The sequence below is a fragment of the Tachysurus fulvidraco genome, chromosome 19 (assembly GCF_022655615.1).
Source record: "Tachysurus fulvidraco isolate hzauxx_2018 chromosome 19, HZAU_PFXX_2.0, whole genome shotgun sequence".
NCBI classification, from domain to species: Eukaryota; Metazoa; Chordata; class Actinopteri; order Siluriformes; family Bagridae; genus Tachysurus; species Tachysurus fulvidraco.
The window spans coordinates 4,859,793-4,876,595 of NC_062536.1; the positions used below are offsets into that span (position 1 = coordinate 4,859,793).

A 16,803-nucleotide genomic window follows, 5' to 3' on the forward strand; every position below is an offset into this window, starting at 1 on the left:
GAAACCTTGAGAGGAACCAGGCTCAGAAGGGAACCCATCCTCATTTGGGTGACACTCTACAGTAAATAGTGTAAATGTAAATAATGTCCTTTCTACAACAGTTTATAATAAAGCCAGAGAAGACAAGTGTCAAGGAAAAACTCCCTGAGACCACAAGAAATAAACACTGATCAGCCATGACAATAAAAACCAATGACAGGTGGCATGAATAACATGGATTATCTAGTTACAGTGTCATCTGATGTGTAAGTAGCAGGTGAAAATGTCAAGTCTGAGTGACTCTGGCAAGGAACAAGCTTTTCTTCTACCTGGGGATGAGATGCACTAGAGGAAGAAGAAGAAGAAGAAGAAGCAGAAGAAGAAGAAGAAGAAGGCAAGGTGGTAGAGAATTCTGATGGGAAATCCAGACAATTAGACGTAGACTGAGATATGCATTGTGTAAAGATTGTGTAAAGACTCACAGGTAAGAGGTGTAAGCGCTGAGAGCCACCGGTGGTGAGGTGAGTCCTCGGTCTGCGCAGTCCACCCTCACATACACACCGTCCTGCTCGCAGGTACACAGGACCGGACAGCCGCTCGTCCGCGCGCGCGACCCACAGCACCACGACAGCAGCACGAACCGGACGATTAGACGCGCACGCGACATCACCGTTCACGGTAACCAAAACGCAGCAGTAATGTTTCCACTCCTCGGTGTCGCAGGGCAGGACGATGTGTTTTTAATCTTGCGCGCATGGGCGGTATAGAAACGCAGGTACTCCGACTTGGAGCTGCTATTTATCCACGGAGACTCTCTACATCACCGTCTACCGTGTGTCTTGTGACGTCACTTTGCACCTTGTGCACATGAGGAGGAATTAGTCTGTTTATTTCTAATGTTAAATGGGTTTCATCTAAATCTCAGTCACATGGTTACAGCTTCTTGCGCTTTTGAATGAAGAAGCTGAAGAATTAAAATAAATATATATATATTAAAATATATATTAAAATATATATATATATACACACACACACACACACACACACACACACACACACACACACACACACACACAATATACCTCATGATCTCAGATGTGTGTGTTTCTTTCCCAAACTGTTATGACAGAGATTAAAGCACATAATTGTTTATTGAGTCTTTGCATCATGTAATTGTAATCTTTTGCATTAAAAAAATACAACCTGTGACACTTTTTCATTGTAACTTTGAACAAATGTTTTAAACTCATGGTATCTTAAGTATGTAACCTAGTGAACCAGCATTAATGTGTTCAATGTTAGAGATTTAAGCACTTATGTACGTCGCTCTGGATAAGGGCGTCTGCCAAATGCTGTAAATGTAAATGTAAATGTATCATTATAAGTTCCCTTTACTGGAGCTTAAAGACCCAAACCTGAAACCTGATCCAACATGATGGGATGCAATTCCTGATGGCAACAAAACCATGAAGACATGATTGTAAAGTTGATGATGTGGAAGAACCCGAGTGTCCTGCACAGAGCCCTGACTCTGACTCAACCCCACTGAACACCTTTGAGATGAACTGGAACACCGACTGATCCCCAGATCTCCTTACTCTTACAACACCAGTGTCTGATCTCACTAATGCTCCTGTAGCTGAATGATCACTAATCCCCACAGACACACTCCAACTTCAGTGTCTGATCTCACTAATGCCCCTGTAGCTGAATGATCACTAATCCCCACAGACACACTCCAACATCTGTGTCTGATCTCACTAATGCTCCTGTAGCTGAATGATCACTAATCCCCACAGACACACTCCAACATCAGTGTCTGATCTCACTAATGCTCCTGTAGCTGAATGATCACTAATCCCCACAGACACACTCCAACTTCAGTGTCTGATCTCACTAATGCCCCTGTAGCTGAATGATCACTAATCCCCACAGACACACTCCAACATCAGTGTCTGATCTCACTAACGCTCCTGTAGCTGAATGATCACTAATCCCCACAGACACACTCCAACATCAGTGTCTGATCTCACTAATGCCCCTGTAGCTGAATGATCACTAATTCTTATGGGTCTGATGATAAGATGTCCACATACATTTGGACATATTGTCCTGTTGAGGTTTACACTGAAGAGTAAATAACCCAGAAAATCATTGGTGCATTGACATAAAAAGGTTATATTCTTTGTGTGGAAAATAAGTCATAATGGTGCACTGTTTCACTTCATAAACCTCATTTCCATCTATCAGTCTCTACAATATATCTTAACCCTTAACCATTTAACAAGCCTAATGTCACCTTTAGTGTTGTATGAATTATAAATATATTAGAATACAGGGACTAATATATTCAGTATACCGTATGGCTGAAATATAGATTCTAGGGCTTGATCAAAGCCCCTTTCTTAAGTGTCAATATAAAATCTGTACAACAGAAGTAGAACCGATTTAGAAAACAGTGAACCTACAACCATCTAAACGACCCTGGACCTAGACTTGTGTTGTATGCATTAGAAATATATCCTGAAACATAGACCCTATTTATACCTTTTATATAATCGTCAACAGGCTTTTATTTGAAAATTTCGACACAATCACATGAGAAACTATTTCAAGCAACACAAAGAAATGTTTTGCAATCAGTCCAACCAACATATTTCTAGTGATATATCTACATTTTGATAACTATCTCCACCACTTGGTCTCATTTTAATATGGTGTGGTGGCCAGAATATGTAGGAAAATTGAGTGCATATCTCACCACAAACGTTGATAACAAAAGAACAACAAACTTCAGCACAGTGTGGTTGAATAGTCAGTCTAGCTAATCTAGCAAACAGTGTTTCTTTTATTCTTTAATTGCACCACAGATATACCAGAAAAAAGACTTTGCTAGTAAGCATTTCCATTTTTAAGTATATTTCAGATGAGAACTTGCAGATTGGTGTGTGTGCTGCAGAAAAGGTTATGTATGTTTATTTCCCTTGTCTTCAACTAAATCTACAATGCTCCACTTATTTTTCTCAGCTTGGTAATGTCCTTGCATTTTTCATATACCCCACATGACTCACTTGTGTTTTTCTGCCCCCTGCTGACTTCTGAGGAAACTGGAATTTAGTTGGACTTTTGTAGCCATGTCATGGGTCTTGAAGCTCCTGCATTTTAAGCATTTTTTTTTTTTTTGTCGCAGTATACTGTATACAGCTGAGGCCAAAGTTTTACATGCAACTAGGCTAGAGTCCTGACTCGTTCCTCCTGACAGAATTTAGTGGAAAATGTTATTTAGATCTATATGTATATGTATCACATCTCGAATTTTCACACATTTTCAGACAAACATTCAAACAAAGCTTGCCTGTATTAATAATGTCATATAGTAATGCGTATAAGTATCAATCTAGCCACAGGGGCTACAAGCCAGTGATTTCTTTGCCAGTCCCAAGCAGTGACGGTTGCGCCAGGAAGGGCATTTAAAGTAAAACCTGCAAAAAATCTTTTAAAGATTTTAAAGAAATCTTTTTAAAAATCTGAGTCGTAAAGGAATGAAAGTCAGTCATAAGACAGAATACATGTGTATGAACGAGAGGGAGGGAAGTAGAACAGTGAGGTTACAGGGGGCTGAGGTCAAGAAGGTGTGAGAGCTGTTCATGGTCAACCATCCAGTGTGAAGACAGTAGTGAGAGCAGTTCTGCTGTATGGGTTAGAGACTGTAGCAGTGAGGAAAAGACATGAGGCAGAGATGGAGGTAGCAGTGAAGAGGATGTTCTCCTTAGGGGTGACGAGGATGGACAGGATTAGGAAGGAACACATCAGAGGGACAGCTCAGGTTAGCTGTTTTGGAGACAAAGTCAGAGAGGCTAGATTGAGATGGTTTGGACATGTACAGAGGAGGGAGATGGTTATATTGGTAGAAGGATGTTGGAGATGGAGCTGCAGGGTAAGAGGTCAGGAGCAAGGACAAAGAGTGTTAAATGAGGACTGAAGGTAATTGGTGCGAGAGTAGAGGATGATGAGGACAGTTAGAGTTTAGATATTAGAGTTAGGTGGAAACAGAAGATTCGCTGTGGAGACCCCTAATGGGTAAAGCTGAAAGTAGAAGACGTAATGCAAGTACCAGGATCTGTAGCAGAACCCCTGAAAAGGGGATACTTCTCTTCTTTTGCTTCTTCAGTGTGTGACTGAGACATCTAAGGAATTTAAATAAATATATGTAAAATCTGCAGAAGCATTAGGGCCTTTTGATACATTTTTTTTACTTGCCTTAACTTTCGCTCAAAAAATCTGGATTATAGCATTAATTGTTAAGATATCACGTCATTAAACATTAGAAATTTGACAAACGAACGGACAAAAAAAATTTTAATGGCTGAGTTTATTTTAAAGAATGGAAATACCCTATGTACAATATCGGAGCTACAGTTGGAAAGAGAGATATGTGTGTGGAAAGTGTGTGTGTGTGCATGTGTGTGTGTGCGCGTGTGTATGTGTGTTTGTGTGATGTCTTGTGATGGAGACGTGGAGTCGGGTGGTTAGTGGAGTAATGGGGGGTGTTGTGGGGTTGAGGGGGGTTGAAGGCAAATGTGACAAGAATATCTGACCGTATTGACCTTGTGGGGACATGTGGATGAAAAAACAAAAGGAACAGAGTTTTTATCTTTTTTTTGGTTTGTGACATAATGGTGACTGTGGCTTTAAAAACAAACAAACAAACAAATACGTTTGCCTTACTGAGCTTATGCTTCATGTTAAATTCAGAGTGTGTCTGTGTGTGTGTGTGTGTGTGTGTGTGTGTGTGTGTGTGTGTGTGTGTGTGTGTGTGTGTGTGTGTGTGTGTGTGTGTGTGTGTGTGTCTTTATCACCGGATAATTAGTGTTTGCACTAAACGTTTGTTTACATACTCCCATGCTTTTAGGATTTTTTGATAATTTGAGGAAGCACACCCAAACCTCTCAGCTCCTCCCACCACGACCCTCTTATTTACCCTTATAATCTCTAAATTTGCTTGACAGTCCAGTGAAGGATTCCAAATTTGGTCATTTTCCACCAGGGTAGCCGGAACATTGCAATAAGGTATTTTTAAACGACACTGAATCAACTTAGTCTCTACCAAGAACCACTTTAAAAACACTCGTAGGACCTTTACTTATTTATCATAAGAGAAGCAGGAACATAATTACCCTTTCCTTCCACTCACAATGGCTAAAGGAAGCTCCTTCAAAAGAAGACTATGCATCGTACTTAATATTCTGCTAGGGGTAAGACATCGGGGTTTTTTTCTGTAATAGATTTTTGTGTTTAAATGAAAGCGCATTTATTTTTATGACCTTTCTGTTCTCAGTTCTTAGGACTGGGCTTGCTTCTGGTTGGGATTGTGATGAGCACTTTTAAGACTGAGCCACTGATAAGCGGTTATTACTGGCAAGTAAGACCAATAGGACCTGTTCAATACCATGTTTTATCACCATTAACTATTTATCTTTGCATGTACGGATGATGTTATTGCACATTTTTGTTTCAGGATGGAACTCACAGTGTGATCTTCAGCATTGGATTTGGATTGGCAACCGTTCTTCTCTCCATCCTAGGAGTGTATGGAGCATACAAAGAGCATGTCCTGGCCCTCTGTTTGGTGAGACTTATTTATCTATCTATCTATCTATCTATCTATCTATCTATCTATCTATCTATCTATCTATCTATCTATCTATCTATCTATCTATCTATCTATCTATCTATCTATCTATCTATTTCCTTTCATTATCAAGTATAGTGAATAAATGCTCATGTGGTGTGTACAATAAATAATGGAAATAGTATTCTCTCTTCTTAAATATTATATTTCACATCTTAGTACACATTTATTTATAATGCATGAGAAATGTACACTTAAACGGATGCTTTAATGTTAAAGCTTAACAACAGGATATATCTATTTAAAATTTTCCACTTGATATGCCTGAGTGTCAAAAACAGTGTCAATCGAGGGTTGCTAAAAACAACATGTCTCTGTTTAATCTGTTATTATAAAAAGAAGAAGACTGAGACAAATTCACTAGTATAAACTAGTAGATGTACTCATAGATGTTCAGGGATGTGCTGTGTGTAAAGGAAGCTGAAGCAGAGCCAAGATTGATTGTTAACCCCGGGTAAAGTACGAGCAGTGTGAAACCTCGGGCACCATGATCTCAGCATAGTATTTACAATCACCCGGGTGTAAAAAGCCCTAAAGTAAACCAGAAGTATATATATACTATACTGTCTGAAGCAGCACATGGATTATTAGTAATGTTGTACTTTTATTGGTATTATATTATGTTCTCAGTATAATAATCTCATATTTATTCTCGTACACACACACACACACACAATGAAAAACTTGCTTTTCAAAGGCTCAGCATAAAATGTTGCAGCATGTGACAGTCTTTTGTGTTTCCACATTCTCTCCACAGTACAGTATTTTCGTGGGTATTGAATTCGTTGCCCTTTTGGCCCTGACAGTCATATCCATACTCTTAGAGCCACGGGTATGGTCTATTTTAAACAACTGCATGTTCAGATCTTTACTACATGTCTTATGTTGTTATCTTCACCGAGTATTGCTGCTGTTTAACAGGTGGAGAAGAAAATTGATGAGAGTTTTCGAAACATGACCTCACTTTATTATACAGATGAAGTCTTCCATCGTGAGCTCAGCAAACTACAGCAGGAGGTAATACTTCTGTTAATAATCCTGATGAGTTTAAGATGCCAATGCACTTATGTGTGGTGGCCTGGGAAAGCTCTAATATATTTATACACCGGCCACTTTGTATACCGGTCAGGTCAAAAGCTTTAGTTAATGTTCTTAAAGTAACCTGACATACAGCTAAGTATGGTGACCCATACTCAGAATTTCTCTGCATTTGACCCATCCAAAGTGCACACACACAACGGTGAACACACACACACCGTGAACACACACCCGGAGCAGTGGGCATCCATTTATGCTGCGGTGCCCGGGGGAGCAGTTGGGGGGTTTGGTGCCTTGCTCAAGGGCACCTCGGTCGTAGCCGGCCCGAGACTCGAACCCACAACCTTAGGATTAGGATTCAAACTCTCTAACCTTTAGGCCACGACTTCTCCACCCAAATGTTCAAATCAAACACCAGAAATGCAATAGTAAGTATCGTGATCTCTGATTCGTTTTTCTTGTTTTTCTCATCTTCTAAGATGGACACGCAACAACATTTGGAATTTACACAAATGGCGCAACCAAGTAATCACTCTTTACAACTGTTGTGGGCAGAAAAGCATCCTGTAACTCACAACATGCCAAATCTTAAGGCAGAAGGGCTACAAGAGCGGAAGACTGATGTTCATTTATCGTGTTGACTCCAAATTCTGCATGTTGCAGCAAAAAAAAAAATTCTAAAAAAAAAAAATTCTAGAAATTTCTCCAGACTTTATTTGATCACTTTGGGTAAGTCTGAACCCACTGTAGCTCCCGGTTCTTGGCTGACAGGAGGAAACCTGACGTGATCTTCTGCTGTTGTAGCTCATACACCCAAAGGTTTGAAATGTTGTGCATTTTAAGATGCTTTTCTGTTTACCACAGAGTGATTTGAGTTAGCTGTCAGCTCTAAACACTCTGGTCGTTGTCCTCTCTCATCAACAAGGCATTTCAACGTCACTCGCGCTGTTTTATGTTTTCCACACCATTCTGTGTAAATTCAACATACTGTTGTGTGTGAAAATCCCAGGAGATCAGCAGTTTCTGAAATACTCAAACCAGCATAGCTGGCACAATCAAGTCACAGAGATCAGACATTTTCTATATGAAAAAAATAACTGAAGCTCTCAATCTCTCAATGTGCTGAATTTATATACTGTGCTGCAGTACAATATTTATTTGAAGTCTTTTGCAGCCTCAGATTTTCATCTAAATGATAAAATCATGGAAGGCACGGTGGCTTAGTGGTTAGCACGTTCGCCTCACACCTCCAGGGTCGGGGGTTTGATTCCCGCCTCCACCTTGTGTGTGTGGAGTTTGCATGTTCTCCCCGTGCCTCGGGGGTTTCCTCCGGGTACTCCGGTTTCCTCCCCCGGTCCAAAGACATGCATGGTAGGTTGATTGGCATCTCTGGAAAATTGTCCATAGTGTGTGAGTGAATGAGAGTGTGTGTGTGCCCTGCGATGGGTTGTCACTCCGTCCAGGGTGTATCCTGCCTTGATGCCCGATGACGCCTGAGATAGGCACAGGCTCCCCGTGACCCGAGAAGTTCGGATAAGCGGTAGAAAATGAATGAATGAATGATCAAATCATTCTAATGATATAGTATGATCTATTACATGTTTTATTGTTGTTGATGATGTCCTTATTTTGGATTGAATCTTTTACACTTCCAAAAATGTAAAATTTCTTGAATATGGTCAGAATTATTCTGTATCCTACTCATTTCACTTATTCTTTTTGCAGATAATTTTACCTTGTTTGATCTTAATTGTTAATAATAATAATAATAATAATAATAATAATAATAATAATAATAATAATAATAATAGGCTAGATTAAAGATAAAGATAGATTAAGATAGATAGATTAAGATAAAACCTTAAGATTTTTACTAGGTTGAAGATATTGTCACTTGCAGTCATTTTATTCAATCCTTATCCATTCTACTCAGTGCAGGTTGAGAAACACTTCCTGTCTCCCTTTTTTGTTGAAAGGCCGAGTGCTGTGGTCTGTTATATTACGGTGAATGGAACAATCAGATACCGTCTTCATGTGACTGTCCTCAAAACTACTCAGACAAAGAAGCCAGATGTACAAAAGTCAGTGAGGTATGATGTTGATATATGATGATGTATGATGGCATATGGCACTGATGTTGAAGTTGTAAGGGGACGTAAGAGCCTCAAATGTACTGTAGACTACAGAACATCACATTTTTGGTAGCAAAGAGTCTATATATATTATATATATATATATATAATATAGAGTCTATATTAAGTCTGTGAATATATTAACACTGGTTCACAGACTTAATATAGGCTCTTATACAGTCAAGTAGGGACATTGTACTTTTTCAGTGAGAGATAAATGACTCTTTGGTGAGACTTTCGTTGACATGAGCGACAGCGACTGTTAGCAGCTAGATGTGTACAACATAAAAATATTATAATTTGAAAAACTTGAGCGCACGTAATCCACGGCAAAGCGCACGCACTGCTTTTCCTCCATCGAGTATGATATGCTGCACATATACACTGGTGAGTTTTATACACAAACACTAAATCTCCCTTCACAATGTTTAATTTAAGAAAAATCTACTTGAATGCTAGCTGTGTCACCCGCTGGTAAATATTATTACTATGGCAACCAATAGTTGGATCAGATAGAGAAAACTTAGCAGTAAAGAAAAATTCAGACTGTTTAGGATTTGACTCGTTTGGCATGACAGCTCCTGATGAAAACAAGACACTTTCTTTTTACAGTCGAACAAAAAAGCTGGTACTGAGCCGAAGACCTTCCGCTACGTCCATAAGATGGTAAGAGATTGAAAGTGCTTTATCAGCTACTCATTTATCCCTCATATGTAAGAAGAAGTTTACATGAAGAGTTTCTCTTGGTCTTCTTCAGAACTGCAGCTTGATCTTAATGAGACATGTGAAGAAAGCTTTGAGGATCCTCTATGGAACAGTATTTACTTTAGCAACTATTATGGTAAGTTGTATATTGGTGTATATATAATATATATGTGTATAATATAATATGGTGTATTAGTGTAGAAAAATAAACCTCTATATTGTATTGAAGTATTTGCACAATCATCTTTATTTATATTTCTTTATTAGCTGGCTGCTCTGATTGTGGCCTTGTTCCTGGGGCAGAAAATCAACACGCACTCATCACACACAGGCACCTCACACAACAGAAAGAAGTACGAACTCCAGCAACACAGAAAGACCTGATGTGATCTTTATAATATACTGAAAAGCTGTACATGCAAAACAAAAGAATGTTGCCAGTAACGTTACAATCCTCACAGTCTATTTGCTATTAATAGCTAATAATGGCTGCCTCATTCTGTATCTATTAACCATTATGGAGGTACAGTTGTAATGTTGATCATTTATGTCTTCACATGCTGGAAATCCTCCAAACAGCTGGTGTACATGTGAATTAGCGAGGAAAGAAATTGGGTTAATCTTTAGGATATAAGAATACAACTATTTCATTTTTTGAAGGTTAATTAGAAACACTGAGTTTTATTTCCCTAATTAGTTGCACCTGTAGCTTCTATTATAAGAGTATAAATCTTTGTACGGAATATATGTTATTGTTATGTTATGCTTTTGTAAAAAACATATTATTTCTCCAAGAATAATAAGGAGAAATAGTAATTCACAGAAAACAATATCTCATTTTAAACAAAAACGTTCATCTGAGATTAATTAATAACATTAAATAAGTTTATATTTAAATATTTCTGATTTTTTTAGTGATCACAGGACCAAATTCTTTGGTCATTTCAACATTTTGTTTACGTTAATGTCAAATTAAAGTCAAATTCATATTTTGTCACATACACGACAGTACACAGTATGACATGTAGTGAGTGAAATGCTTTATCGACTGTCTGTGTCGTAAAAACAGAATAGAAATATTTCAAATGAAAATAAAAATACAATAACATGTACAAGCAGTGGGACTGACTGACATATTATTTTAATCACTGACATATCTGTATCTTTACTATTAATTGTAATGGAAAATGTACAATTAAATGTTTTGGATCCCAACCCTCAGACACACTCCAACATCAGTGTCTGATCTCACTAATGCTCCTGTAGCTGAATGATCACTAATCCCCACAGACACACTCCAACATCAGTGTCTGATCTCACTAATGCTCCTGTAGCTGAATGATCACTAATCCCCACAGACACACTCCAACATCAGTGTCTGATCTCACTAATGCTCCTGTAGTTGAATGATCACTAATCCCCACAGACACACTCTATAACATCAGTGTCTGATCTCACTAATGCTCCTGTAGCTGAATGATCACTAATCCCCACAGACACACTCCAACATCAGTGTCTGATCTCACTAATGCTCCTGTAGCTGAATGATCACTAATCCCCACAGACACACTCCAACATCAGTGTCTGATCTCACTAATGCTCCTGTAGTTGAATGATCACTAATCCCCACAGACACACTCTATAACATCAGTGTCTGATCTCACTAATGCTCCTGTAGCTGAATGATTACTAATCATAGTGTGAAATTGATCATATCATATTGTAGCAGCTTCAGTGATATTGTTAAATATTAAATCATTGCCATGAAGAGAAATCGTATTGTATTTTATCGCAGGATATTCAGTGATCATCTTATATTGAATTGTTGCCATATGCATTGAAATCAGATCATAGCAGATACAATTACCACATTATATGGTTTATACCCCTAGAAAACACTAGGAATTGCTTCAATGCCTTGAGTTTGCATCAAATTTATTACAGAACCTCATAGATAGAGTTTATTGAGAGTGACATTCACGCATTTGGGTCTTTTCTCACGCTCTTCCGCCACACATCGTATTTCTCTTTTTGACTTTTTATCATATATTTAATAAGCCGCAGCACTCAAAATGTATCAGTCCGCACCGCTGACTCTATGGAACCGGGCAGGAATCAAGCGCGTCTCCCCTGGAGTTCTTAGTTGAGCCTGACACTTACACAATAGCCAATCAGAAAATAGCACTACCTAGGGTAAGATTTAACGCAACAACCAAAAAAAAAAAAAAAAAAAAAAAAACATTCATTAGCGAGGGTATTTTTTGATGGTTGGTTTGAACAAAACCTCAACACGACACAGCTTGTCTCTGGACGGGACATTGTCCTCAATCATGACCCTTAAAATGTCTGGGCTTGTGCTGAACTGTTGTAATTGGGAGCAACATTACAAATGATAAAGGAGTCCAAAAAGGCAACAAACGCAATAAACACAAGTCATAATCAATCTCTCTCTCTCTCTCTCTCTCTCTCTCTCTCTCTCTCTCTCTCTCTCTCTCTCTCTCTCACACACACACACACACACACACACACACACACACACACACACAAATAAATGGAAATTGAACAAATAATTTGTATTTGGTTAAAATGTGGTCAGTGATCCCAGTGAAACACTTTTTTTTTGTTTGTTTGTTTTTTTTTTTGCTCATTTTGTGTGTTTGTTGCTGCATTGTCTTGTACAGTAGCAGATACCGCTCTATTGACTGATTTATAACTTTTGTATTAAGGATTAAAATCCTATTATGAGAAAGCCCTAGAAAACACTGGTGATGCTAAAAGTTAGCTAGTCAAAAAAATGTCTAAAATGATTTGTGGGAAAAAACAAAAAGTTTGGATTTTCTCCGGACCGGTGGGGGCGCTGTTGAGTCTGAGTGTTTGCGCTTCTGTTCTTCCCTCATTTCACTTCTGCTGCTGCTGAAAATGGCGGCGTCCATGCGAACACTTTCCAGGCTGTCAAAGGCAATACGGCGGCTATCAGTGAAGGTACGTGATGGTTTCCTTTGTGAATCACACAGCTGTTGTAAGGTGATGTGATGGTTGTAATTAGTGCTTTGTGTCTCAGGCTGCTGTCCCTCGGTGTGTGAACACAACTCATCCTCCTCCAGAGTCATTCAGGTTTGTTTACGTTTGTCCTCCATGATTATTGTCTACTTTACTTCTCTATGATTATTGGCTACTTTTAGTTCTCCGTGATGATGATTGGCTACTTTAAGACTATTTAAACCCGGTAATATTTGGTCTAATAATCAGTCATAGGGGTTTATTTCAAAACCGTACCAAGTACATTTATACACCTGCACATGAATGCAGATAAACATGCAGCTTCAGTTAAACACTTGAGTCGAAACACATTCAGATTAAAAGGAAATGATGGTGGATTATGCATCCATCAGCTGGGATTAAATGGGGATGATGTAGCCTAGTGGTTAGGGTGTTGGAAAACTGATCAGAAGGTCATAGGTTTGAATCCCAGCTTCACCAAGTTGCCACTGCTGGGCCCCTGAGCAAGGCCCTTAACAATTACTCAGTTGTATAAATGTAAGTAAATTGTAAGTCACTCTGGATAAAGGTGTCTGCTAAATGCCGTAAATGTAAATGGATCTCTGACTCTGCTTCTCATGGGATCTCTATTCCACTTGAAGGACCTGCTCTCTGTAATGCGCTGATTCACTTGTGCAATTAAAACTTATTTATTTATTTACACTAGGGTAGGAATTATTACTGCATTAGAGAGTAGCTTAAGCCCAGTTCTTCTTTAACAATTGGACCATTTACATAATGAATAATAGTATCTGTTGTATTGTGTGTTTTTATTATTACTGTATTATTTGTTGTAGCAGAAGATACTGCACTCCTGCAGCCTTTGTGAGCACTGCAAATGTTTCTACGTCACACACTTCCGTAAGTCACGATGACGTTATTGGTTTGCAACCGACTGCATGTTGTCCGTTTCATAATAAACTGACTGGATCCCAGGTTTTTTGCTCCGGTTGTTGTTGCTATTCGGCCTTTTTTTTTTTTTTCCATTCCTGTCTGCTGTAGATCACCGTCACGGACGAACCAGACACTCTGTTCCAGAAGCTGACTGTCTTGGTTAAAGGTCACGATAGGGCAGTTCTGGACAGTTATGAGTTTTTTGTGACTTTAGCTGCCAATGAGCTCGGCTTAACCCTCAGTAAAGTGTGAGTACTACGAGCTTCTACATGTATCACACGTTCAGTAGTTTGACTGCATGTAGTGACCATCTCTGGACCATCTTCTACTCGTCTCTGTGGCAGGTTTGAACCACCGAGAAACATTGAGAGGCTCACGCTTCTGAAATCAGTGCACATCTTTAAAAAACATAGGGTCCAGTATGAAATGAGGACGCACTACAGGGCCATCGAGGTGAACGTTTATATTTATTTTACAAGTACAGTAGGTATATTTATTATACAGAGTAGAAGGCTGTTACCGATGATCTTGCTTGATAGATATATAATACGTATGTGTGTGTCTCAGATATCCAGGATAACAGGATCCACTGCAAATGCATATCTGGAGTACATCCAGCGCAACCTGCCTGAGGGAGTGGCCATGGAGGTCATTAAGGTAATTTATAAAGAAGCGTATAAGAAAAATAATGTCTGTGTATACGGCCCCCTTTTTTTTCCCCCAACAATAATTAACACAAAATCAAGCAAAATCCAATATGTTTATTGAAGATTAGTCAAATTTTTCCAAATTTGAGTCGACATTCAGCTAAATCTCTCCTAAGTTCACGTGAGGAACATGAGTACAGCTCTCATACAGCTCTGATACTTTGGCAGGGGCAATACAATGACCAAGGAGGTGGTTTGCCCAAAGCGAGGTTCGGCCATTGCACTCGAGCTGTGCTGACCTTTGCAAATTCCCCAAATGCCGGAATCTCGACTGCATAATTTCTGATAGTAGGGGACTGAGTTCGCGCTCTTCCCTGTTTTGTGGGGAAGTCCTGGCATAATGGTTAGAGTTTGACTCCTAACCCTAAGGTTTTGGGTTCGAGTCTCGGGCTGGCCATGACTGAGGTGCTCTTGAGCAAGGCACCGAACCCCCCAACTGCTCCCCAGGCGCCGCAGCATAAATGGCTGCCCACTGCTTCGGGTGTGTGTTCACGGTGTGTGTACTTTGGATTCATGTCACTCACTCACTCACTCATAGAAAGTCATTACAGACGATAGGAGACTTCACTGAAAGAAGAATTCTGTGCTTACAGTTTCACCAATTCTAGTTTTACACAGTCACACATTATTATTATTATTTTTTTTTTTTTTGCTGCAGCAGTAAAACGTGCTGAGTTTGGAATTTTGTTGCATATGATTTTTGTGCTTTTGAGTCATTCAGCAAAATCCATCACATGGAGCTATTGATTGTTTAAAGTTAAGCCACTTGTATTATTTGAGAAATGTAGAAATGTTTTGCTCCATATTACTCATGACTGCCGTAGTGGTGTCTGTATGTATGGGCTGTAAGGAGTTGATGTATAGAGTCTTTCCGCTAGAGGGCAGAATAGAGCAATAAACTTAAAGCCGTAAATTCAGCTACGGATTAAACGCAGTTGATGATTATGTAATTCATTCCTCTGTGAACGTTTCTTTCCAGTTGAACTTTTGCGTATGTCATTTTATTTTGTCACTATGGGTTATTTTATGTTATCATATTCATTATGGTGTGTAATCTCTATGCACACTGAGGTCATTAGTCATTTACATTTACAGCATGTGACAGACGCCCTTATCCAGAGCGACATACATAAGTGCTTAAATCTCTAACATTGACTACATTAATGCTGCTCACTAGGTTACATACTTAAGATACCATGAGTTTAAAACATTTGTTCAAAGTTTCAATGAAAAAGTGTCAAAGGTTGTGGTGGGTTTTTTTTTGTTTTTTGTTTTTTTTTTTTAAATTCTAAAGATTTTTAAATGCGAAAGAAGTGTTTCCTGAATAAGTAGGTCTTCAACCGCCGCTTGAAAATAACCAGTGACTCAGCTGTCCGGACCTCTAGGGGAAGTTCGTTCCACCACCTTGGTGTCAGAACAGAGAAGAGTCTTGTAGTATACTGTACTTGCCTCTTACCCTGAGAGATGGTGGAAGCAGTCGAGCAGTGCTGGTAGTCAGTCAGTTGATTTATTTATTTATTTATTTGGAAACCTGTGATGTTGATTGGCCTCTCGCTGCGCTGCCTGATGGTTTGAACATTTCTGCCGTGACTCATTTGAGGACAGTACAGTAGTGCTGGACGACCTGCTGATATAACATCAACATTGTGATTTAATCATTAAAGTGTAATGATCGTATAAATCTCTGTACATTTTTATATATGAGAGAGAGAATCTTAAACATGTACATTTCTTCTTCTAGACCGCTATAGAGAAAGTTCCCGAGCACATCCAGGCACCCATATGGGATGAGGAGAGCCAGCAAGGAGCCAGTTGATGTGGACCTTTTTTGATTCCAAGCCTTTTCTGTTCAATATCGCTGCTTACTGTGTGGGTTGGAACGAAAGGACAAAAGAAAGACTCTCATCTCGCCTTATATCATATCATATATCACATCACGGAGACTCATTTTATGTAAACGGCAGAAATGAAATAAGTGAATGAACCCTTAATATTTATAAGTGTGAGCTTGTGGCTTTAAATAACATCAAAAAATAAAGTTGTTAAAAAAAATCAACTGTCTTTAATACAGTCAGATTTATCTAGTGATTCGTATAAGATTATCAAACTCGGTATTATATTTTTTGAAGCTTCATGTAATCTTGCTGAAACAGATCATTTTACTGTGAAGCATTTATTTTTAGTAATAAAAAGCAGTTTTAAACAAATGTTTAGGAATAGTTTCAGAGCTAGATTTATATATATATATATTCAAAATATTTGTAAATGGTAAAATGTAATTGTTTTGCGGTTATAAGTTCTAACGACTACATGGTTATGATGAAGTAAAGCTATGGGAGGTTTAGCTCTGGTCTAACTCTCAATGGTGGTCCTGCAGTGACCCTCTGTGGCTCAGAAATGAATAGAGTGTACTGTATGTACAATATACCAGTGTCTTTACCAGCACAACCATGAACGCCGAATGTCATTCAAGATAAGATACGATATTCCTTTATTCGTCCCACAGTGGGGAAATTTCTCTGTTACAGAAGCAAAAAAATATATAAAAAGAATAACGAAAAATTTGACAATATACAGTATATACAAAAAAATAAGAGTAGTGGTTACACTGAAGACG

General features: G+C 38.7%; 3 protein-coding genes and 1 non-coding gene across 5 annotated transcripts in view; 3 read left to right on the plus strand and 1 right to left on the minus strand.

Moving 5' to 3' along the window:
- LOC113645530 (leucine-rich repeat-containing G-protein coupled receptor 5) overlaps positions 1-799 on the minus strand; it is a 31,386-nt gene extending 30,587 nt beyond the window's left edge. Inside the window, exon 1 of the mRNA XM_027151174.2 lies at positions 462-799. Within this exon, the coding sequence (XP_027006975.1) occupies positions 462-646 (185 nt within the window). The 5' untranslated portion in view covers positions 647-799. The remainder of the gene's footprint in view (positions 1-461) is intronic.
- A 4,293-nt stretch (positions 800-5,092) lies between these two features.
- LOC113645892 (23 kDa integral membrane protein-like) lies at positions 5,093-10,649 on the plus strand. The gene is made up of 9 exons (XM_027151833.2): positions 5,093-5,234; positions 5,318-5,401; positions 5,498-5,608; positions 6,429-6,503; positions 6,593-6,688; positions 8,686-8,799; positions 9,454-9,507; positions 9,599-9,682; positions 9,814-10,649. Exons 1-9 carry the CDS (start codon positions 5,175-5,177, stop codon positions 9,928-9,930), a joined length of 795 nt encoding a protein of 264 aa, XP_027007634.1. The 5' UTR covers positions 5,093-5,174; the 3' UTR covers positions 9,931-10,649.
- Positions 10,650-12,379: 1,730 nt separating this feature from the next.
- Positions 12,380-16,244, plus strand: mrps10 (mitochondrial ribosomal protein S10). 2 transcript variants are annotated; one of them, XM_027151155.2, is made up of 7 exons: positions 12,380-12,528; positions 12,608-12,660; positions 13,383-13,446; positions 13,588-13,727; positions 13,824-13,932; positions 14,047-14,136; positions 15,928-16,244. In XM_027151155.2, the coding sequence occupies exons 1-7, from the start codon at positions 12,466-12,468 to the stop codon at positions 16,000-16,002; spliced, it is 594 nt and encodes a 197-aa protein (XP_027006956.1). In that variant the 5' UTR covers positions 12,380-12,465; the 3' UTR covers positions 16,003-16,244. The 2 variants fall into 2 exon arrangements, with proteins under 2 accessions (XP_027006956.1, XP_027006957.1); XM_027151156.2 differs by having other exon boundaries at positions 13,386-13,446.
- On the plus strand, positions 14,343-14,503 carry LOC113645950. Its single transcript, XR_003441335.1, has one exon. It is a non-coding gene; the product is annotated as a U1 spliceosomal RNA (small nuclear RNA).
- Positions 16,245-16,803: the final 559 nt, after the last annotated feature.